Here is a 23768-nt window from a genome sequence, read left to right on the forward strand (position 1 = left end):
TTATCTTGGATTTCCAAGTTTTTTCTTGCTGTAGCCAGCTTGAGTATATGGTAAGAATAGGGGGACCAAGGCAGAGGTGGGAGGGTATTTCTCCCCCCAGGGTTGGTCACAACCCAGGAGAGAAGTGGAACTGCAGAAGGAAACCACAACAAAATGAAAACGCAGCATATGTCAAGCTCTGCTGAGCCTCCAAAGAGGCTCCTGCTGGGCAATCGGTCCTTGTTGGCTTATGTTACCAGGACAGGCTCATCCTGCTCCTCAAGGATGTCCTAACCTCTTGCAACCATGGTAGCCATGGGCTGGCAAGAGGGAGTCATCTGGTAGAGATATGTCTGGTTTCACTGAAATCAGTGGCCAACCTCCCACTGAATTCACTAAGACCACTGTCTAGACAGGGTACTTGATGCAGAACAGTGAGTTTGCTCATGATCCCAGGAGCTTTGCTCCATTAGCCAATGTGGCTAAAAATGCCCTGAAAAAAACCTGCCACTTTGAACTGTTTTGCTGCACATAAATACTTGGAAAACCAAAGAAATAAAATACAAACCCTCCAACACAACCAACCGAAGAGGGGTGAATTGTAGGAGAGGGGATGGCAGCCTCTAGCGAAGTAACAGTCACGGCAGATTACAAAAGAGCCAATTGACCCTCACCAGCGGTACTAGGAAAAAAACCAAAAGAGATGTTGCATTATCAATAGAAAAACAACGCACATCCACAGTTATTCTACCTACAGAGCACAGAAGTATAGAGTAAGGGTGATGGAGCTTGATGCGAGCAGACTCGCTCCACTCCTATGGTAGTGTATTATCCTTCGGAAGATCACTGGCTTGAGTAGGTAGTACATGCACAGCAATAAAAAAGTTACGTTGTGTTATCTTGGTCCCACCTCAGATCTCAGTGGACTCTATTCGCTCTAGTCTGGAGGGAGTCCATGGTTTTTTCTCCTCGGTGTGTGGGGGGCTGGTGGCCTTCGTGTTCATCTCATTCACCTTGTGCTCCAGGAGCTGGTTCTTCTGGTACATCTCCACGTAGTTCAGTTGTAGCTGCTTCTGGTATTTGATGACTTTCTCCTTCTCTTCTTGCCACGTGCGCCGCTCCTCCTCGAAGTCCATCACCTGCTGCTCCCGCTGCTGCCGCTCCAGCTTCAGCTCCGTCTGGAGCCGCTCCACCTCCTTCCGCAGCGTGTTGACACTGTCCTCGCTCTGCCGCTGCATCTTGGCTTCATCGCTCTCGCAGGCCAGCGGGTCCCGCAGTTTCTCACCAAGGTCCCCACCAAAAGGCCCTGGAGGTCCCATACTGGCAAGTGTCCGCTTCAGGCCAGAGACCTCCAGTTCACAGTGGTTCAGTTTTTCCCTCAGCACCTGGACCTCACTCATCTTCCGCTGCAGCTCGCTCTCACAGATCTCCAGGTTGACGCTCTTGGAGCTGTAGGAGTCCTTCAGGGTGAGGATCTGCTCCTCCTTCTCCCGTAGGAAGTTCTTACCTTCCTTGAGCTGTGTCCGCAGTCCCACAATCTCGTTCAGCTTCTGGGAGACGTCTGCTTGGGAGTCCTTCAGCTGCTGCTTGAGCAGGGAGATCTCACCTGCCTTCTGGCACACCTGCGGGGAGAGCATCCATGAGGCAGAAGGAAGGTGGATAGGAGCTGCCACTGCTGCGTGTCCCCCATACTGCCCATGAAATGTCTTCATGGCCTTGCATTGGCAGGAGGCTCAGGTATCGGAGGGGACAGCCAGTGATTCTGCTCAAGGACTGAGTTCCAGCCTTCACCAGGACCCAGACCATGCCGAAGACTTAGAGGTTGTCCCCACACTGATGGGGGAGATTTGGTGTTTCTTCCTGGCTCTCAGGGACCTGATGCTCTTCCCAGCTGGAGCTGACCAAACAGCTAAGCTGAGCGCTGTAGTACCAATGCTTCCCTCCCTGCATTCATCTTACCTAACCACAAGCTTGCAGGGCTTGACCCCAAACTCTCTGCTCTCAGCAGGAGTTTTCTCACTGACCTCAGTGGGATCTGGACCTTGAACAAACCTGAGACAGAAATATGTCAGACCCACAGACCACCCGGGCTCTCCTGAGCACCGGGAGTGTAGGACAGGATGCAGAGACAGTAGATATTACTTACTCGTCCTATGATGCTTTCCTTCCCAAAGACTCCTGAGGAACCCACTTGACTAAGTATTAGGGTTCACTTCACTGGAGACCAGTCCAGGGACCAATAGCTGTTTAGGTCTTTTGGGGCAGGGCATGAAGAGTGACAGCCCCTCTGCCAAAGATCAAGGAGAGAGCTGCAACACACCCTTGCTGAAATGGGACTACCGTGCACTGTCCTTGGGCACTGGAGTTTCAGGTTTTTGATGGCTGGCTCAAGTCTCACCCATGCAGTAGGTTGCAGCAGCCCAGTGGCAATACCCTCACTGCAGTGTGTCTTTGTGTTACGTAGGTGTCACCATTCAATGTGACGCTCCTCTGCATCTGTCCGCCTCTGTCCACCAAAGGTGACAGTTGCACAAATAGTTGTTGGTATTGGAAGTGAACCATAAAAATGACCAAACCCTCTTTTTCCCATGAACTCTGTGGTTTTCAGGGCTCTGCACTGGCAGATCTGATCTGTCTACTGTGGATGATTGCGGAGACAAACAGTCCCTACCTATACTGGCAGGAGTCTGGGCTGGGGAGTGGCATCAAGGAACCATCAAAGAGAATAAGCATAATTAAAAATAGACTTGGTAGCCACCTCCAGACCGGGGTGTCCCATCCTCCTGAAGCTCCTGTCTCTTGTCACACATGAAATGCTTGGCCTTTCCACCCTCCTGCGGTGTCTGCAGGGTCCCTTGCTGCTCTGCTCCACTTGGGTCAGTGCTCCTCAGACAAACTCTCGTCTCCACTGCCTTCATTGCAACCTCCACCTTTCTTTGCTATAGAGGACTTGCCTGGTGCATAATGTTGAGCAAGACCTTGAAGCTTAGCTATTGGGACAGTCCAGTGCTCACTATGAATGGCTGAAGAGCTAGGAGACGTACCCAGGCTCTTCCTACTGGTAGCAGCTTTCCCTGGAGCTGACAGCCGTGGTGCTTCCCCATGCAGACCTAACTCTGTGAGTACCCACATCCACACCACCACTTGTCGGCAGCAGAGGCAGAACTGTATCCTGCTGGTTTAGCTGTAGTTAAAGTGGCGTAGTTACTGCCTAGTGAAAAAACTGCACAATTTACTGAAAGAGTTCTCTGTAGGCTAACTCTTCCCAAAAGGCAGAGAAGTACATGGTGAAGAACAGCTTGGATACAAATCAACTGACAGATTAAAATGCTTAAAATTTGGCCTCTACTTGGGTGCTGTGGACATCTAGGCAGTACAGTCCATGGAGCCTGGAGAGCAAGTCAGCAAGTCAACAAGTGTAGGTGTCTACAAATGTTAGGTGTCTTGATCCACAAGCTAAGTCCCTATCTTTACATCAGTATCACAGAACTATAGCAGTGAAGCAAATAATCAAAAGCCCATCAGCAGTTTTACTGGTGCAAAATCAGGGAATTTTCCAGACCTAAGTTGTTGGAAGACACAAAAGACCAGGGCAGAGAAGCTGGCCAAAGGAGGCATCATGTGGGACAATGCAGCTTACTTGTTCTGGGATGTAACTTGCAGAGATTTTTACAGCAAGCCTCTAATAAGCTCTGCTGAACATCTGCAAATAGCACATTTCAGAGCCTAATTAATCCCAGCTTCATTGACTTTCCATCAGGATTAGCAGAATAGGGTCTTCTTGATTCTAGAGCTATGTTTTGCCTCTGCATTCTTAATAATTTTAAAGTTTCTAGCCAGTCCGTGGAAGGATTAAAATTCTTCACATGATCAAGCTGGAAAAAAAAAATGTTAGCACTGGCTATACCAACAGACTTTGATAAAATGTTCTAAAAATAGAAACAGTAGAAAAAATATGTAAGACTCAAAAGGAGAACTAGAAAGAGGAATTTGCCTTTCAGCCTTTTAAGAGAGATAAACTTATTAGCAACTGAAAACAGCGTGTTACAATGGAAAGCATGAGGTAGACTTGGCTATCGGTATCATTCTTAGCTCACTTGCTTTATATCTTAAATAAAAAAAAAAAAAGCAAATATTTGAAAAGCAGTTTCAAGGTTTGCCCAAACGCAGATGTTAGAAGAATTTAATTAAAATAGACTTAAACCCAATTTTGGTAGGCACAAATACCTGTACAGAAAGACCTCTGTTCACTGAAACTGGATTCAAATGTCACACGTTGGAGTGACCTGAATGTGAAGCTAAATTATTAACCAACACAGGAAGTGTGCACAAAAAAAATGTGCTCATTTTCGTTTAATTAAAAACTACAGGCTTGGGGCTCAGACAAATGAAGAGGTGACTGGAGTGTCATCTGTTATTGGAGGCCACCAACCCATAGCCATTGTCTGTGGGGTCCACTTAGAGCAAATGGGAGATATTTTAGACTATCAGAACCCTCAGTGAAAGCCTCACTCAAGGTCTGTTACAATAAGGCTCTTACCTCCCACTTGGTCTCTTCAATCTTTGGGAGAAACTCAGCCTGTTCCTTCTTGAAAGCCACAAATTTCTTCTCCAGCTCTTCTCGTTGCTGGAGGAGTTGTCCCATATCATCTTGGAGTTTTTTTTTCTCTTGCTGGAGCTTGAAGATTTGGAGCTGCAAGGCCTGCTGAGCCCGCTGAGCCTTTTTGGAGACCTGTTGCAATTTGTTGGCATAGTTTTGCCTCAGGTCCTCCATTTCCCTCTCCCAAATCTTCTGCTTCTCCTCGAACACTTGGAAGATGGCTGCCTCGCTTTTGTCCAAGTTCCTTCGCATCTGGAGGACCTCCTGCTCCTTCTCCCACAGCCGATCTTCCAGGTCTTGGATGATGTCGTCTGTTGAAGGCGAGTGGAAAGGCATCGTTTCATTGAGATGGTTCAGTCTGTTGAATGAAGAGGTGCTCTTGCTCGAAGACCGCCCACTATCTGAGGTAGATATCCCGTTGTATCCCACGATGTTCTTGTCCACGTAGGTTGTACCGATGCGGTTGATGTGGCTCGTGGAGGCGCTCATTGGACCCACGTGCTGGCTGTAGCCTGTCCCATACGTGGGCAGGCTCGTTAGTGAGTTACGGCCTGAATCCGAAAGGCCCCCCACTTGGTTTGTAGTCCTGTTAAGGCTGCTTTTGTCAAGTCCACTTTTGGGTGCGGACGGGCTATTGCTGTTGGCATGGTTCAAGCTCTTTCTGTTCTCTGTCACCCCGTTGCTCTGCGGTGGGCAGAGGTTCTGCATGGAATGGAAGTTTTTAGGAACTACTGGTTTAAAGGCTGAGGGTCTAACTAAGGGCTCATTGCTCTGCAAAAGGAAAAAGGACCACACATCAAACATAGCAGGAACCTTGGTAACAACACACAAAAGAGATACATTGGCACAGGCTGGGGCTGATGGAGCTAAGACGTCTTGGGCTAGCTCCATATTTCTCAGCCTTATTACACCCTGGGCCATTTGGGATTTAACGAGGGACCTGTGGTCACTCATCGGGCAACACTTTCTCTTCCCTTGCCCCAACTGAAAAAAAAAAAAAAATCTTGACTGACCCCAAATCTGCATGATTTTTTCCCTAGAATACTCCTTGGGTCCTCTTAGTGCTCTTTGCAAGGAGGAGGGCTGCCACCTGCCTACCAGACCTGATCAAAACAACTTTTTGATTTTGGTGGATTATATTTTGAAGGGCTTCTAGCATTGAGGGTGCATTTCCCTTTTGCTGAAAACTGAATTAAACCCTTGGAGTAGCAGCCATTTTGCCCCAGGAGTACCACGTTTCTCTCCTGCCGGCAGTCATCTCTCCCCTGTGTGGACATCATGTGTGCTCAGACAGCAACATGTAGGAACTATGACCCCAGCAGTGATACTGGGCAAGGAACATGCTGAAGGTCCTCTTCATTTGAACATTTGTGTTTCCTGCAGTCATAAACAATGCTGGGGGTAGAATGAACCGCAGCTGTAAAGGATTTGGAAAGGATTTTAAAACCTTGCACATTCCTCACCCTGTAAATGCACCTACAGCAACAAAATTTTCCTCAAAATGGGATTGAGTCTCCCCAGCTGCAGGTTGGGTTTCAGGTGAAAATTAACCCAGAGGAAGCCACTTTTTTTTAGCAAAGATGTTTTGAAAATGACTTCCAGGAGAAACAGAACGAGCCGTGGTGAGCAGGTAAGGTTGGAGAGTGAAAACCTGGTGCCTGGCATGTGGGACTGAGATGCACTCCAGGGGCCGGTGGATTAACAACCCAGGAGACAAGGCCACCAAATGCTGCAGAAATAATACCCCACAAGGCAGCGTTCCCAGGGCACAAATTATGGGAGTCACTGGAGCAGAGCAGCAGGCTATATAAAACACCACTGGCTCTGGGGCTCTGCTCTTCCAGGCCTGGGAGGTGTTTGCTTTCTGAAGCTGCTATGAGCCACGAGGACTGGGCTAGGATGGTTGATAACGCTTACAGGGGTAGTTTTCAAGCCTGGTCAATTTGTCCCTCATAAGGGGCACTGGGATTTTGAACAGATGCTCACAGTTGCTTTCAAGCAATACCTTTCGGTGGCAGTGAGGAGATTGCCTATAAATGGCACAAAACGTAAGAGTGGGACTCAGATGCTGGAGCTACCGAAATGAGAGCCGACTCCAGCTCCCTCCGCATCAATCAGGGAGGTAGGCACAGCATCTCTGGTAAGTTGGAATAGCCAGTGCCTTAAATACAGGCTTAAATGAGCTGGAAGCTTAGCTGTGGAAGACTTGTGATCGTGTTCTTGGGTTCCTCAAGAACTAACATTCCCCTATGCTCAACCTCCTGAAAGTAATAAGAATTATATTATCTGTACATGAAAATGATGCCATCTACATAGTAAGAATTAGGCTATCTGTCAGGATTGCACCATTGCCCAGGGTTTCCTGGTCTGTGTTTTTAGAGATGTGCCGCGGTCATCACACTGGTCCAGGAGGTGGGGATTCTCACCTGGTCTAGTTTGCCGGAGACTGGCAATATCTTTGGTGGGTTACTGGGCTCTCGGTATTGGGGAGGAGGCGGCATGTTCTTCTCGTTGTTGGTGGTCACGTTCCCACAGATGTCCATCTTCACCTTCTCACTCTTGCGCAGGTCACCGTTGATGTAGAGGGAATTGGAGACCTTCTCTGACCTGTATGTCTTCTCCTCCCCGGAGTAGCGGTTGGAGATCTCCCGCGTGGAGTACCCGTTGCGAGACCCCTCTGTCTGCCGGCTGCTGCTCTGTGTCCGGGTCCCCACGCTTTTCATGGCGAACTCTTGGTCATTGGCAACTCCGCTGCCCACGCTCCCCATGGTGCTCTGGGAGGTGGGTTGCGATGGCTGGGGAGCAAAACCGTGGAAGTTCTCTGGGCTGGGGTAGGTTGGGTCACTAAGAATGGGCAGCGTCTCTAGCGTGGCCATGGCAGCACAGGAGTGAGGTGGAGGCACAGGTCAGTGGCACTGGGAGAAGTATGAAAAGGAAAGGACTGTTAAAAGACATGCCTTTTATCTACCATACCCTTTGCAGATTGTCATTGTGCAGAGATGAGCAAATCTCTGGGCTGGTTGATGCAAGGACAGAAACTGTCATGTCTCAGTATATGGTATGGAGCAGATGATGGGGCTGTCCTCCTCTCTGTGACCCCCAGCCCCCCTTGGAGGAGCACTGTGCTCTGGTCCCCCAAATCCCACTCACTGCTATGCAAAAGGACTGCTCTTAAGCCTCTCGGTTCAAGGGTTGTGTGCTCCCAGGGGAGGGGGTTGCGTGGGTTTTAGTGGGTGCAGCTCTACAGCATCAGTTGGACGTGACCATTTGCAGTTCCCAAGCTTGAGTTATTTCTGTCATTCTTCCAAGGTTTGAACAAGTTTGTGTGGCCACGGGGATGGAAGGTTTCCAGCCCTGGTCCATCTGTAGGCTCATACACTATCGCTCTCTCCAGCACATCCCTTAGGGATGATTCAACTCTTCCTTGGGAGTGTTGTCCCATGGACTTGAGCTTTTAAAAAGATGCTTTTGTCCAGGTGTCATCCTAAATTTTCTTTTAAAACTTTATTCCCCTACTCCATTTTATTCTTACCTAGGCTGTGCCTTGGTTTGGCCAAAACTAGGCCATGGGAAGTGGGTAACATGGAGATAATGGTTTTAAAAGTTGTTTTTGACCTGGTCAAAGACATTGGGACCAGTTTGGATGCTCTTCTTGAGCTCCATCACCATCACAAACCCCAGTCCTGTGATTTCAGTTCTGGCTTCATGGGCACCCAGGCCGATTCACATCTGTGTTATGGGGAAATTCTCCAGATACTGGTTGTTGCATTGGTGCTGAATTTATCATCAGCTGAGGCAGTCAAGGTCCAGAGCTACTGGTGCTAAGACAGGGTTCACATGGGACAATTTAAAACTTCCTAAGAGGACTTTTGAAACTCACTTCTGAAAGCCCCAGCTGAAAATCAAGCTGTTTCTGCGCTCTTGGACCCAGCACTAATGGGTCTGCTCTGCACTGCTCCACCACCCCCCTGAGGGTGACAAAGCCGCTGCAGCATGGACTGGGACTAGGGAAAAAAAAACCAACATGGATTTATTTCTCTCAACAGAATTTCTTTAGTTGTAGAAACCCATGGGCTTTCTCTGATGAGTGTACCCATAACTATAAGCATTGGGGAAGCTGCTCTGTGTTGAACTGAGCTGGAGCAGAAGCTGGAGATCTTGCAGAGAGTGACTGCGTTCTCCAAGACTCCCATTCCCTCTGCTGAGGTGTTAACTCAATCCTCTGTAATGCAATCAGCTCCACAAAGGTGTAAAATCTTATTTGAGGAAATAAAAAGACCCACATCGCTCTTTTTTTGGTTGCCTCATTGAAAAATGGAGAATTTGAACACGTACCAGCTAAGGATCTCATTAGCTGAGGAAAGGGAGAAGATGCATTGCAAAGTTTGCGTGATTACAATGAATCCTGGGGTCTCTGTATTTGGGGAAAGACTCTCACAGCTCAGTTCAGTCACAGGGGCACTAATGTCCAGGCCCCTGGGGGCTCTTTGTGTCCTCCCAGTGCCACTCCAGAAAGTCTCAGGTCTCCCTGGAGTCCTGCCTCATATCTGTGCAGATGTCTCTGGTGCCTTCAGAGTAGGCACAGCTGAACCAAGCCTGGAGGAGCGGGGTCAATGGCATGTGGGCAGCTGTAGACTCTTTGCTGACCAGTGTCCACCCAGCCCTACTGAGTTCATTGGCTTGGTCCCCATGGGCCAGAAAGGCTGCTTTTTTTTTTTTTTTTGTCCCAGGAGCCCTCAGTTCCAGGTTTCCCAGGATAAACCATCCTGGTAGCATGGGGACTAAAGCAGGATTTAGGGGCAGTGGGAGGTGCAGGTTTCCCCCTGGGTAAAAGAGGGATAACAAAAGTGATGCCCTTTGGACAGAGGTTCAGTGATGGGGGGGGCTCAGGCATGGCCAGCAGATAGGGGAGACGGAGAAAATCCCCATTTCAGTGGGGTTTTCTCTCTTCTTGGCTTGGGGATGTTAAATCAGCACTCCCCAAGTAAAGCAGGAAGCTGGGTTTATTTCCCTGGAGAGCTAGCTTAGGTCTAGAGCTTGGCTCTGATGTGGTGTCTCACAGCATCTTGCTATTTGCACTAATAATGGAATGGAAAAGAAAAATTAAAAAGGTTAAAGCAGGGTCTGTGCTGCTCGACTTTGCTTTTATTAAATTGCATTTCTGGAGGCTTCTGTCAGACATGCTGTCTTCTAGCCTCCTCCCTTTTGCCAGTGTCCTGATCTTCTCATAGAAAGCTGCCCTGTCTGAAATATGGCCCGAGTGTGGTGGGGCTGAGGGACAGACGTGGCAAACTGCTGTGCCAAAGGGAGAGGACACAGAGCTGATACCTAGAATCATAGAATCATCAAATCGTTTAGATTGGAAAAGACCTTTAAGATCATCCAGTCCAACCATTAACCTGACACTACCAACTCCACCACTAAACCAATTAAGGGGAGAGTAGCAATTTCATGTTTCCTGGCTTGGTGGCTGGATTATTTTCTAATGAAACTAAAAACTAGGAATCATTCAGGTTGGAAAGGACCCCTAAGATCATCAGTCCAACCATCAACCCAACACAGAGAGCTGGGAGAGATCCTCTGGGGCAGAGCAGCGTAGGGAGGTGGTCACAGAGGGAAAAAGTAATTTAAGGAGGTGCTCTGGTGAAAACCACCATTCCAGCTGAACTCCTGTTCAGGTGTGAAGGAGCCTGCATGGTCTGAGACATGCCAGATGTGCCCTGCCATGGACAGGGGACAAAGCAGCTGTGAGGCAGAGGAGAACATGCCTGGTGGTGTAATCTCCATCCCCTTGCACATCACCCCACCCACGGAAGGTCCCCAGGGGACTTTCCATGCTGAACCACCAGCAATATGAAGCAATGAGCATTGGGTGAACATTTGGTAGTCACTGCTAATGACCTTCCTGCAGCTTGCACCTTTGTCCCCCAACATGGAGATGTCTCCATGTCACACACTGGTTGAGGTCTAAAGGCCGAGCAGCAAACGAGTATCACACAAGCATCGCACAGTGTGGCATGGGGACCCGCTACAATCAAAACACGTAAATGTTTATCAGTCATAAATAACAAAACCTCCACCAGCAGCAGAGAGAAGGGTCCAGGTCCGGTCACACATCCGGCGTGCAACATTTGGACATCTCTCTCCAACCTACTGAGCAGGACTCAAAGGCTCATGACCCCGTTGCACCCTAAAAGTACTTTCCAAAGAACAACCCCATAGACAGTTCATGAGTGCATGATGCCCAGGGATCATGAGTGCATGAGTTCATGAGTGCATGATGCACTGCTCGGCACCTGGAGACTTGGTTGAGCTACGGAGCCACGAGGACGGATGGAGACTGCCAGTCTGAAGCCACGCTCAACCCATGGTGCCTTTGGATTTCATTAGTCAAGGGAAGACTCTTTGTTCTGCTAATTTAGGAATAACCTGCTTTTCAGTGACTTTGGGATCTTTATAGGCTGTGTCTTTTTTTATGGGACACCAGCTGCCACAGGAGGGATGTTCTGGAAGGTCTCAGCTCCAGACAAGGGAAAGGCAGTGGCTGCCTCGCCTCCACGCAGTCCTCAGCCCTGCTCAACCAGTGGAGGAGAAATCCAGGTTACCTTTTCCTCGCTGGGTAAATTCCACAGTGACATTTACACTGACTTTCTGAGGGCAGGATGAAGTCACTGGGAAGTTTGATCCTTCAAAAAAAAAAAAAGCCAACACAACAACAAGCAGGGAAGGCAAGTGTCCTCAGCCCGGCGAGAGCCACAGCCTGGGCAGAGTCGTGGCAATGCCCTCCAGGACACCTCAGAAGAAGGCATCTGCTCAGCCCCATGGCATCTCCATCGGTGGTCTTCACCGGCAGAGTCTCTGCCCTTGGGGACCCAAGCCCACTGGGATGTTGAGTGGGCATTCCCGTACAGTGCCAGCAACACAAAAGCGGGGGGGGGCTTCAGCTGCCTTCTCGGGATGTGGGATCAAAGCTGCGTCTCAGGGCCAGACTCTGAGAATAGACCTTTTTCAATAATTTTTTTTTCTTTTAACTGGGAATCATCCAAGAAAATATTCTTTAAAAAAATGGTTATTAGCTTATGTTTACTGTAAATGAGGGATCTGATAAACAGAGCATACGGACAAGCACTACAAATATGTTAAGGAGATTCCAGAAATACCAACAGATCCCTGAAGTACAGCTTTATTTGCCAAAAAGGGCCATTTTTCCGAGAACAGCAGCGCTCGCTTTTGTATCTTCTGGCCAGCTCCAGTTCCCAGTCAGGTTTTACCCTGGTCATTCCTTAGGTGATCTGTGAAATCAAGTTTTCAGCACAGCGAGGTAAGGAACAATGCTGTCAGGCTCCAGCGCAGAGCTGGAGGGTCATTTTTTCTCCTTCCAGGTTTGGAGGAATGCATGATTAAAAACTTCCCCAGGACATTTCTCCTCCTTAAATCTCATAACCGCCTCCCTCCCATGGGTACACGAACCAAAATTAGGTTTACGGGTGATTCCCCATGAGAGAAACAAGGATGCTGAGCCTGGCAGTCCATGAAAACAGTGGGGCTGAGGGAAGCTGAACTGGCTTGCCTTTACCAGCGTTTCACTGCCAAGTCCGTCTTTTAGAAGGAAAGAGAAATCACCTCTGAGCATGGCTGGGCTTGGAAGAGACTCCCAAGCCACAGCAGAGGGGTGAAAGTGGCTTCCCCTGTCCCATAGTGGTGTGGAGAGGCTCCAGACAGGCCGAAACCCAAAGCAGGAGTTTTAAGCAACCTGCCAGTCACTGCCCTTTCCAGGTGTTTTATCTTTCCGGATGTTACATCCCATCTGCAGTGGTGAGGAGGCACCAGGACCACCTCGCTCTTCATCTGCACCAGGCTCTCAAGAAGACCCCAGGTCCGTCCCACCTCCCGAGGAGGACCAGGTCTACCCTAATCGCTCCTGAGTGACATCCATCCGTCCATCCATCACAGCAGCCACCACCTCCGAGAGCCAACACTTGGCCCTTGCCGAGCTCTGCCCTCGCCCCAGTTCCCCAGAGCCCCATGGTTACGGCACGAACCCAAGTGAAGGGCATTCTGCAGACACAAAGGAGAAGAAGGGAACCCTTCCAGAACAAATGCTGAAATAATTTCCCATTTCCTGGCATTACTGTGTTAATAAAAGCTGCAAAGGGTTTCTTTGTCTGCCTGGATCCATTCAAAGCACCCTTCCTGGTAGGCATCTCCATGCCAGCACCTTACCTAGGAAGGGTGTCGTGTCTCATCAGTACAGCCAGCTTCTTCTCTGGCCAGGGATACCAGGACTTCATGCAACGGTGCAGCTCCCCACCATCTCCGTGTTGCACGACCTCCCTGCCCCATCCAACCACAGTGGCCCCTTGGCCTTTCCCCCAGCAGCCCTGCCTTGGAGACAGCAATATTTTTATGCCTGATGCAGAAAATCTGGGGTGAAATTTCCTTTCGCCCAGCTGTGGTGGGTGAAGTCTTCACGGCCACCTCTTACCATGGTCTCTTACCATGCCTGCAGCTCTGGGGGACCCCTAGATGCTATTGTAAATATAATAATCCATAAAATAACTCCTGTGTCTTCACACGTGCTTCATCCAAATGAGTTAGTGAATGCCTTCCAGCTAGGCAGAAGAAAAATTGCTTTCAGATAAGCAGCTGAATGGTTAACTAAGCCTAGATTATGAAGGTCTGGCTCTGTTTCTGCCTGAGTAGGTTAATTGTTAACACTCTAGTAACAAAGGCCTTTGGGAGACGTACCTAGGCACTGTGCCATGTGAGAAGGAAATCAATCACTGGTCTCGGGCAGAGAGAGCTCCAGCAAACAGCTTGAAAGCAAGGCAGTGCCTTGGCACACATACCATCCCAGGCACGTGGTCCCGGCAGGATGGGCAGCAAAGGCATCTGAAGGTCCAAAATTCCCCACCCCCCCCCAGCCAATTGCGGTAACAGGTGTGCCCATGACCTTCAATAGTCGGGCTTGTTTGCGTCTGTTTTAATGAGCGTGCAATTACCGACACAATGAAAACATGCATTTTTTGGGGGGGGCAGGTAGGACTTACACCTGCGCTGTGTTTAGGGCTCTGGTGGCTCTCCAGTTTGTTGGCAGCAGTGCCAGAGAGCTGGTGTGGCTGGAGGAAAAAAGTCACCACGTCCTGGGGTGGTGGAGCAGGTTAGAAACGGTGGCAAAGGAGAGAAAACAAATTTGCTGTGCTCTTTTCAGCTTCTTCCAGAAAGATATATGGAGAGGGAAGGGAAGGCCAAGTAATGGGTTAGCAGCGAGGAGACAGCAGACCCTGTAGGGAGCAAAACCACCTGTGTCTGGAGAAGCATTAACAAGCTCTGGAGAAAGGCCACCACTGAAACCCAAGGCCTTCAATCAGGCTGAGCCAATATACCCTTGGAGGTGTTTGAGTCTGGGTCTCAGCAACGCTACCGGCACCTCAAAGGTTGTTGCTTGGGTTGGTGTGGACACCCCGCGTTCCCATGAGACAGCTTCAGCAGCAACGGTGAGATGGGAGCCCACCTCCTGTTCCCAGCCTGGGCTGGGGATGGCAAGCAGGGGCTCAGAGGAGGACCACTGCAGTGCTGGAGAGGGTAACATGGACCTGCTTCACTTCTTATCTCTCCCATCTTGCCCTGCAAAATGCGCTTCTTGCCTTACTTGTACCCCCGTGCACCTCTGAGAAGGTTTTTGTCTTCCCACCAGTTAGTTTCAGAAGCAACTTGCAGTCACATCCCCCTTCGTCTCCAGGTTGAGCAACCAGCCCTCAGCCTCTCCATGCACATTATGTCCTCCAAAAAGACCATTCAGCTACTGCTCTGCCTCTTGTGTGTCATGGGCCATCACGTGTCACCTCCTTATGGTCATGCTGGACCCAAACCTGGCTGAGAGCACCTCCACAAGGGTCGATTCAAGAGGCAGGGACACCACCGCTCCCTTCCCACCTGGCTCCAGTGTGTCGGCACCTCCTTTCCTTCTACACCCTTCTCAGATTGCCTCGGTTTGAAGAGGGGAAAAGAATGAGCTTTTCCCATTTCTCACAGGCATTTTTTCCAGCCCTCAAGTAATTCTTGTGGCTCTTTTCTGCACCTCCTCCAACTCCTCTTCCCCCACTCCAACATCCTGGCTTGGTGGCTGCCAGGTTTTCCTCCACTGCTGAAATATGGCACGGAAGCACTTGAACCTGTCTGCAAAAACATGCAAAGCTGGGGCTTTTCAACCACAAGCTTTTTCCACAACCAAAAGCCAGACGATGTCAGGCGAACAACTCCCGCTGCTTCTCTAGGACATGGACCTCTCTTTTCCCATTTATCCCTGCCAAAGGAAATGGGAGCTGTGCGATGGGGAGCTCTTCCCCCATTTGGGGCCAAAAAGCAAACTCAGGAAGGCAGGTTGGAGGGTCAAGGAGTGCCAGGTCCTTGTAGCCACCTTCAGACACCTCTTTGGCCATGGGCTTGCTGCATGTCTGTGCATCTTGCATCTGTGCAAAGGCCTTACGATTGCAGCTGGGCTACAAAGAGATGGACAAGTTCTCCAGCAGCACCTGAGCCCTCGGTGCAAGGGCAGACTCCAAACTCCAGCAGGACATTGCCCAGCATCTCCTCGGGCTCAGGTGAGCTGCGCTTTGAGCCTCAGCCCCTTTTGCAGCATGAGGGCTGTCGGGCTGTTGGACCAAATCACTGCAAATCTGTGCCGTAAGACACATCCAGGCTGGACAAGTCCCATCGTTACATTTTAAGGAGGTTTTGAAAGAGGCTCCTGGCTGTGATGAGCAGGGTGATGGGATGTAGTGAATGCATCAGTCCTGCTCGGGGCATTAGATATTTGCTCTTGTTGATGCTAATGTTAATGTTAAGAAGGGCTGATTTGCTAGGGCTGCTCTCCAGCGGGATACATCAATGCTGCTCAGCTGTCCTGCATCTCTGCCCAGGGCTTGCAGGGAGGTGTTGATTCGGAACTACCTGACATTTAAACTCTGGTGCTGGTTTTGCACGCAAAAAATGAGTGGAAAGTTGTTTTCTCTCCCCAAGACCCCATGGTTTGAGAAAGCCTTGCAGTTTTTCCCTTGGAACCAGGCAAATCACCTGGGAAGCTGCAGGAATTGTGGCCTGTAACCAGCTTTCCATCGAGTTCCCGCTGTAGGAGAGATCCGATCCAGATACGCTGCTTGTCGGCTCTCTCCATGGCCTGATCCAGTTCACAAGTTTGGCAAAAAGTCAACTCAAACCAGCAAGCAGTTTGCTGCTGTGTCTGCAGCTTCCAGCCAGTTCACTGAGGACTCAGCCAGGACCAAAGCACCATGATCAGGCTGGAGGAACAGCGTGTGGGCAGGAGCAAACCCCACCAGAAAGGGGGTTTGAAGACCTCAGCAAGGACCACCTCCTGACTGCAGCCTGGAGTACTTTGCAGAGACCTTGGTAGCTCTGCCCCCCCGAGGACTGGGTGTTTAGCTAGAAGCAAGCAAGGCATGAATTCAGAAAGCAAAGCAACACCAAAGCCATCCCAGATGCCTTCTCCTGGGAGCAACCTCCGTGTGTCCTAAGGCTATTTCCTATTGCATTCTGTTGCAGGCATGCAACCGCAGAAATCTGTCCTGAAGCTCTGCACTACGAACCCAGCTTGGGAGTCCGGCCAAAGAACATCCAATTTGGGAAGATGGAGACCATCCTGTCCCTCTATGACCCTCTGCTTTCCAACGACACCTCCTGTCCCAGCATCTGAGAGCACTGGGGGGTCCGCACAGGGACCTGCAGCATCCTCTGGATAACTGGGCCCAGTTAAAAGCCATCAGGCCCCCCAGTACGTGGCTATTTCTCAGACATGAGGACCATGCTTTGCTTTTCTCTCCTGCAAATGTGGCAGCATTGGGTGGGGGTGGCAGGATTCGGCGCAGGGAGGTCCCCGTTTCAGGGGCTGCGCTTTTTTGGGCTGCTGTGGGAAATAAAAGCAAGCAGCTTAGAAACATTTCCTTTTCCTTTCCGCCTGCTAATGAGATAATTACAGCCTTTTGTATTCTGGGAAACTACTTTCTCATTATGGGCCGCATCAGCTATTTACATAATAAGCCTGAAACAAAAGAGACGAGATGAAAAGACCCAGACAGCTCTTCGGGAGAGCCCGCCTTGCGCTGGTGAGGGAGAGCCTGCGGGATGATGGCTTTGCCCATCCCCTCTGGGTCCCTCTGCTGAGGTCCAGAGCGAGTGGCAGCACTTGGTCGGGGATGTCCCCAGCATGGGATGTTCCTCGCTCTCAGCTGTGAGGGTCTCTGGGGTCCCCAGAACCAGCCCAATTTGCTCTCCTAAACAATCCGCCGTGGATCGGGACCCTGATGTGGTCAGCACATGTGGGGCTCATAGTGACACCTTGGGATGAGTCCCACCACCTGAGGATGTGTTGGGTACCAAACTGGCCCATCCCCTGGGCCATCTCCCATGTCCCGGTTTCCCCATCCCTTCAGCTGGCCAAGGGACGCTTTGGGTACCAGATTGTCCCATCCCATGTCCCACATTCTGGTTCCCTTTTTCTCCAGCTGGCGGAGGGACATACTGGGTACCAACCTGTCCCATCCCCCATCCCATGTCCCCTTTCCCTGTCCCTCCAGCTGACTAAGGGACATGCTGGGCACCAACCTGTCCCATCCCACGTCCCAGTTCCCTGCCCTCACAGCTGGCTGGGGTACACTGGGTATCAAACCGTCCCATCCCACATCCCATCTCCCCTTTCCCTGTCCCCCCAGCTGACCAAGGGACACTCTGTGAACCAAATTGTCCCTGCCAGCCTGCCAATCCGCCACCTCCCTTCCTCAATAAAGGCCCCATTGTTCTCCCTGGACAAAGCCTGAATAGTGCAGCCTGCTCCACCTTCCCCCTGCTAATCCTCCTGGTTTGCTATCAGTTTTCCTCTTCTGTTGGTCCCTGTGTTTAAGAGACATGCTCCACCGCCACCCCTCCCTGTCCCCATCCCCCAGGAAGTGGCAGGAAGGGGAATCACAGCAAAGCACTGCTGAAATCTCTGCCATGGAGCACATGGCCTTGGCTCTGTGCCCTCCTGCCTGTTGTCCTTCCCTCTCCGCTCCCCTGCAGTGCTCCTGGAATGGACACCCCCCCCTGCCCCCGGGTATGTGCTACACCTGGGCTGTGCCTGTGTCACACGCAGTTACACAAGAGTCCCTGTCTGCATTCACCGTGCTTTGCTGCAGCAGCTGCATTCCTCCCCAGGAGTGGTGGTGGTGAGGATGATGAAGAGCACCAGAGACTTCTGCTGGGTCCATGCTTGTGGACCACGCCGCTGCCCCAGAGCATCCCCCTACAAGCACAAGGCTCGGAAAGCCCGGCAGCTACTTGGAAACCCCTTATTGGGAGCAAAAAAAAAATCAATAAATCAATCTGGGCATTACTATTGCTCATCCAGAGCAAGCTGCTCCGCCTGTCCCACCAGAGCTCCTCATCTCAGGCCATTGCCAATTTTAATCCACAGTATTTTCTGGATTCAAAAGAGCAAAGGCGTGGAACAAAAGGCCAAGCACCTGGCAGGTTGCACCAGTCTTGAGCTGCTCCAATAAGGAAAGAAATCAAAATTGCTCTGGAGGCTGCAGGGAGGTGGGCAAAGCCCCAGAGAAACCTCAGCAGGTGACGTGGACACGTAACGTGGTGCTCTCTGATTTGTACGGGGTCTCAGGAAGGTTTTCCAGTCTCCATCCTTGGAGGTTTTCAAGCCCTGAATGGACCAAGCAGGGTCTGGCCTCGTAGCTGAGCCTGCCTCAAGTGGCAAGGTGGCCTAGAGACCCCCAAGGTCCCTTCCACCATGAATTTTCCTGCCATGGAGGATGGAGGTTTTGGCAAGCTGCCGTGGAGCTGGTGTTTCCCTGGCTGGGGCAATGGGCCCGTGTCGCTGGCAGAGTCCTCATCCTCAGGGGCATTTTTTCTGCCTTTCTCCAGGCTGCTATCAGACCCCTGGGTTTGGATCCAGGCTGGCATCCTCCAGGATGCACTTGAGGGCAGATAGGAGGGATTTTCCATTCCATGGCATGTCTGTCCCCATCATCCCAAGGAGTAGAGGTTGCCAGCGGAACAGGATGGTTTCAAGCTCAGCCCAAACTGCCAACCCAAATCCTACATGTCCATCAGGAAGGGTTTGGACATGGTCTCATCCGTGCCCCCCTGCCCTTGTGGCTGCCCCCAGAGGATGCTTAGCGTTGGCTGTGGGCTGGTCATCGTCCCCAGTGCAGTCACAGTGAGAGCCGCTGCTCAGAGAACGCCAGCTTTGGTGGCACAAGGAAAATAGCCTGAATTCACTTGGCACGGGGAAAGGACGGTTTGATGGAGCAGCCTCAGCGCTGGCTGCGGGGCTGAGGTTCTGGGATGCTCCACGCCGCAGGCTGGACCACTTGAAATCATCCCAGCCCTCTGTGCCTCAGTTTCCCCTTATTAAGGGGGGTTAAGGGGTCGCCTCCTCGGCAAGATGGCTGGAGATGAGCTGCTGCTGGTTGAGCCCATGGTGCTGCCTGATGCACATAATTGCAGCAGGGGTGACGGGGAAGCTCATGGCCCATCGCAGAGTGCTGGCACGGTGCTGCTCTCCCCTGAAAGTCCCTACATCCCTTGCCTGGCACCCCACTGACAGCCTGAACACCCTCATCTGGTCCCACACCCTAAATCTTGGGGGATCCCAATGTGATCTGCTGCTCCTTGGTCCCAAACGCCTTGTGGTGGGAGCTGGAGGACCTCTCTCGACATCAGACCCCCCCATGCACGATTTAGACCTCTGCCTGGCTGGAGCGTTGCCAGGGGAAGGCCTGATCCTGCCCTTTGGGGTGAGCCATCACCTCCGGATAGGTGCCAAGCAGCCGTCCCCACGGCCCTGCCTGGCTCTGCCGTCCCCAGACCTTGCCCAAACCTCTGTCCCAACAGGAAGGACAACAAGCAGACCCGCCACCGGCTCCCACCCGCCACCCACGCCGCCGACTCGGCTGCGATTTATCATTAACTCGCCCTGAGGAATTTCAAGGGCACAGAGCCAGCCTGGGACGTGCTCGCTCCTTCCCGGACACAGTGGTCGGAGCAAGCCCCCGTGCTGGCTTGTCCCCATGCTGGTTTGTCCCCGCAGCCGCTAACCAGAGTGGTGCCCCAAAACCCATTGGGGTGCATGGTCCCTGTGCTGGTGGGTGCCAGCTGGATCCAGGGTGAGTTTATAGCAGGGGGGGTGGGAAATAGCAGCTCTCCCCACCCTGAGCAACCCACCACCGTGCACCCCGTCTCTGCTATGACCCCCAGTGCAAACGCAGCCCAGTGGGTACGTCCCACCCTGAAAAAACACCTGCAGCGGGTCCCACCAGCTCAACACGGCGCTAATCCACCCTTCGTTCCCCTGCCTGGCCCCTTTCTGGGCTCGAACAAAGACACCCAGTGAGAGGGGGAAGGAGAGGAAAGGAAAGACCCCCCCGCAAAAGCCAGCACTCACAGGGATTTACCTGGGCAGCCCAGGGGTGCATCCTCCGGCTCCCCATCCTCCGCTGGTCTCGACGTTCATCGCCTCCCTGCTTAGTACCCCAGGAAAATCCCTAAAATAATACCTGCTGAGAGCAACCTGCTGCTGGACGGGGGCCAAGGGCCGCACTGTGCTCGGCATGATTGGCCACTGCCAGCCCACGCCCGCGGGACCTTAACTCTTTCTTCCCATCGGGGTGGAGATGAGCTCCATGTCCTCAAATGGGGACTTTGGGGTCCGACGGCTCGGCTTTGCTCAAACAGGGATTTTGGGGTCTGATGGCCTGGTTTTGCTCAAATGGGGATTTTGGGGTCTGACGGCTTGGGGTTTTTTTTGCAAATGGGGATTTTTGGGGTGTGGCAGATTGGTTTTGCTCAAATTGGGATTTGGGGGTGTCTGATGGCTTGGTTTTGCTCAAACAGGGATTTGGGGGTGTCTGATGGCTTGGTTTTGCTCAAACAGGGATTTGGGGGTCCGATGGCTTGGTTTTGCTCCAATGCAGATTTTGGCATCTGGAACTTGTTTTTACTCAAATGGGGAATTTGGGGTCTGGCTGCCTGTTTCTTTTTTTACATGGGGATTGTGGGGTCTGGCTTGTTTTTGCTCAAATCAGGATTTTGGGGTCTGACAGCTTTTTTTTGCTCAAATGTGGATTTTGGGGTCCTACAGCTTGTTTTTGCACAAATGATGATTTGGTGGTCTGACAATTTGGTTTTGCTCAAATAGAGATTTTGGGGTCAAATAGATTGGTTTTGTTCAAATGGACATTTTGTGGTCCAACAGCTAGGTTTTTTTTCAAATAGGGATTTTGGGGTCTGACAGGTTGGTTTTGCTCAAATAGGGATTGGGGGGGGCCTGACAGCTGGTTTGGTTATTTTTTTTCAAATAGGGATTTTGAGGTCCGATGGTTTGTTTTTGCTCAGATTGTTATTTTGGGTTCTTCCCAGCACAGGACCCCTCTCCTCAACTTTCCCATCTCGATGGAGATGCTTCCCAGCTGTGTGGCTGAACCGAGAGCCCATTCATCACGGAGAGAGGGGTAGAGAGCACAAGTCCAGCCTGGTAACTTTGAAACAGCCTCAGCTTTTCTTTTTCGAGGATGTTTGGGTCAATTGATGTTCTAAATCTCACTGAAGCACACCAGAGAGGCAGACTGACACCCACAAAGACCACATTTTCTTTTCATGCCAACACTAACCCATCTCAACCCCAAACTCCCTGATAAATCCGTGCAGGTATGAAACAACAACAACAACAAAAAAGTTACGGAGGGATTTGATCCTGCTGTAGCCCATCAACATGTTTCAGGACAGAGAAAATGGAGAGGGGCAGTCATTTTCTCCCCTGGTTAATGCAGATGAGGAAGCAAGCGTTAGATGGTCCATCTGTCCATCTGTCCGTCTGTCATCCTGTAGCTTTGGCATATTCTGGCTGGTTTCAGCCTGTTTGGACAAATGGGATGATGCCCATCACCCCAGAAGGTGGACCTGGATCCTGCTTGCCCTCCTTTTCCATCATTATTTGCCATCTGACCCCTCCATATTTCAGAGCAGAGTGCTGGTGATACAGGATGGTCCAGAGCTCCTTCTCCTCCATCCCTGGCTGCCAGCACTGTGGCGGGAGAGCAATCAGGCTTCCCGTCAGGGGCCAGCAAGCCTCAGCACTTATATTGGATTATTTGCAGTCGTGAAGGGAGTGCAACAAGGGAAATAAAGCCACACAAAGCTGCCGCTAATTTAGACTTATTTGCTCAAGTGAATTTTCTATTGGCAGGATGTCTGCATGTCAAAGGAGTCCCTGGTCGCAGCCTCGCAAACATAGTATCGTCAGTGGTGGGCTAATAGCAGCAAGAACGGTAAAATAGCAATAATGCGAATAATAATCAAATATGGGTTACGCATGCATTTAAACCATGGCAAAATGCACTGCTGGGGTGCATGGGGAAGGTGTAAATTATACCAAAATGGATTCCTGCGGAGACTCAAGCTCTTAATTTTGCCCTTTGACTTCAGAAGCAGACTTCCAAGAAACAGGCTCGTTTATACGTTGCTAGAAGAGAGTCCTAGCGGCAGGATGCATGGCACGCACCTTGGAAATAGCCACAAATATAGCAAGCCCTTTCCATCCCAGGGACCACTCTTGCAACAACCAGAGCTGACCCAGGAGCTTCATCAGGACATGGACCCTTCCCACCCAGGGAGATTTGGTGAAGCTGCTCAAGCAAAGGAGCCTTTGGCTGCATGGCGTGGAGCTGCAGCTTACCCGGGCTCAGCAGATCTTGCAGGAGACAGGCAGTTTCCTGACGTTACGGCTGGTTAAGGCTGTGCTCATTCTCTCTTTGGGAGTTGTGTTATGTCTTAGCACTTCCCGCAGATGAATAAATCATGATGGAAGAGGCTTTGGAGAATGCTGGAAACTCCAGGATAACCCGTGCTCTTGGCGTTCTCAGGCAAGTCATGAACTTTTGAACCCTGAACTCCTATTTCTAACCCAGGTCTCTGGGCGGTGAGACATAAACCTCTCTAGCCACCAAGCTCACCTCCACCAAAGCCCCTCCACCTCCTCTGAGAGCCAACAGAGACCCCCCAGTTCGCAGCCAGCACCCCGTTATGCAGGGGCTCCTGCGCAGCCAGCTGCATCCAGGCCATCATGTTTCCCTGTGTCTATGGGACAGAACCACCAAGACATGGTGTCCTGGTTTCAGCTGGGATAGAGTTAATTTTCTTCCTAGCAGCAGGCATAGTGCTGTGTTTTGGATTTAGTAGGAGAAGAATGTTGATAACATGCTGATGTTTTTAGTTGTTGCTGAGTACTGCTTATGCTAGTCAAGGACTTTTTCAGCTTCCCATGCTCTGCCAGGCGCACAAGAAACTGGGAGGGGGCACAGCCAGAAGAGTTGATCCAAACTGACCAAAGGGCTATTCCATACCATATGACGTCATGCTCAGTATATAAACTGGGGGGGGGTGGCCAGGGAGCAGCGATCGCTGCTCGGACTGTCTGGGTATCGGTTGGCGGGTGGTGAGCAATTGCATTGTGCATCACTTGCTTCGTGTATGATTATTGTTATTATCATTATTATACTGTTACTATTAGCATTACTATTTTACTTTATTTCAATTATTAAACTGTTCTTATCTCAGCCCAGGAGTGTTTCTCACTCTTACTCCTCCGATTCTCTCCCCCATCCCATCGGGGTAGGGGGAGTGAGCGAGCGGCTGCGTGGTGCTTAGTTGCTGGCTGGGGCTACACCACGACACATGGTCTCATCTCTTTAGGAGCTTTTATCCATCTCTGCGCTGCCCTGTTTGGGCAGCCACGGTAGGACTGTGCACCCAGACCCAATCACCTGTGGTGCCTCCAGATGCTGGTCCCCGTTCCCCACCATGGCAGACTCTAGCTGGAGAACCATGGGTCTAATGATGAGTTCTTAATTGCTGTTTAAATTAGACAAGATCATCGTTATCAACACAACTTGCAAGAGATTTTCTTTCCCAGACTCGTCTCACGGGGATGCTGGGTAGCTAATGGGGAGTGGTGTATCCATCAAAGCATCTCTGACAGCAGGTCTTTGATGCCCTTTTGGTGGGACAGGCAGCTCCTGTCTCAACCCCTGCTGTCTCCCACGTAGACCCCTGAGATGGGTCAAAAGTTGCCCTAAATCTCAGCTTGGTCGCTGTTAAGCTGCTCCTGTGCTGGGGTCAGCCAGGA

General features: G+C 51.0%; 1 protein-coding gene across 1 annotated transcript; it reads right to left on the reverse strand.

Annotated features, from left to right (window-relative positions):
* Positions 1-890: 890 nt before the first annotated feature.
* LZTS3 (leucine zipper tumor suppressor family member 3) lies at positions 891-7455 on the reverse strand. Its single transcript, XM_009480182.1, has 3 exons — positions 7006-7455; positions 4520-5350; positions 891-1601 (listed from the first exon to the last, which is right to left on the reverse strand). The coding sequence occupies exons 1-3, from the start codon at positions 7453-7455 to the stop codon at positions 891-893; spliced, it is 1992 nt and encodes a 663-aa protein (XP_009478457.1).
* Positions 7456-23768: the final 16313 nt, after the last annotated feature.

The sequence above is a fragment of the Pelecanus crispus genome, chromosome 4 (assembly GCF_030463565.1).
Source record: "Pelecanus crispus isolate bPelCri1 chromosome 4, bPelCri1.pri, whole genome shotgun sequence".
NCBI lineage: Eukaryota > Metazoa > Chordata > Aves > Pelecaniformes > Pelecanidae > Pelecanus > Pelecanus crispus.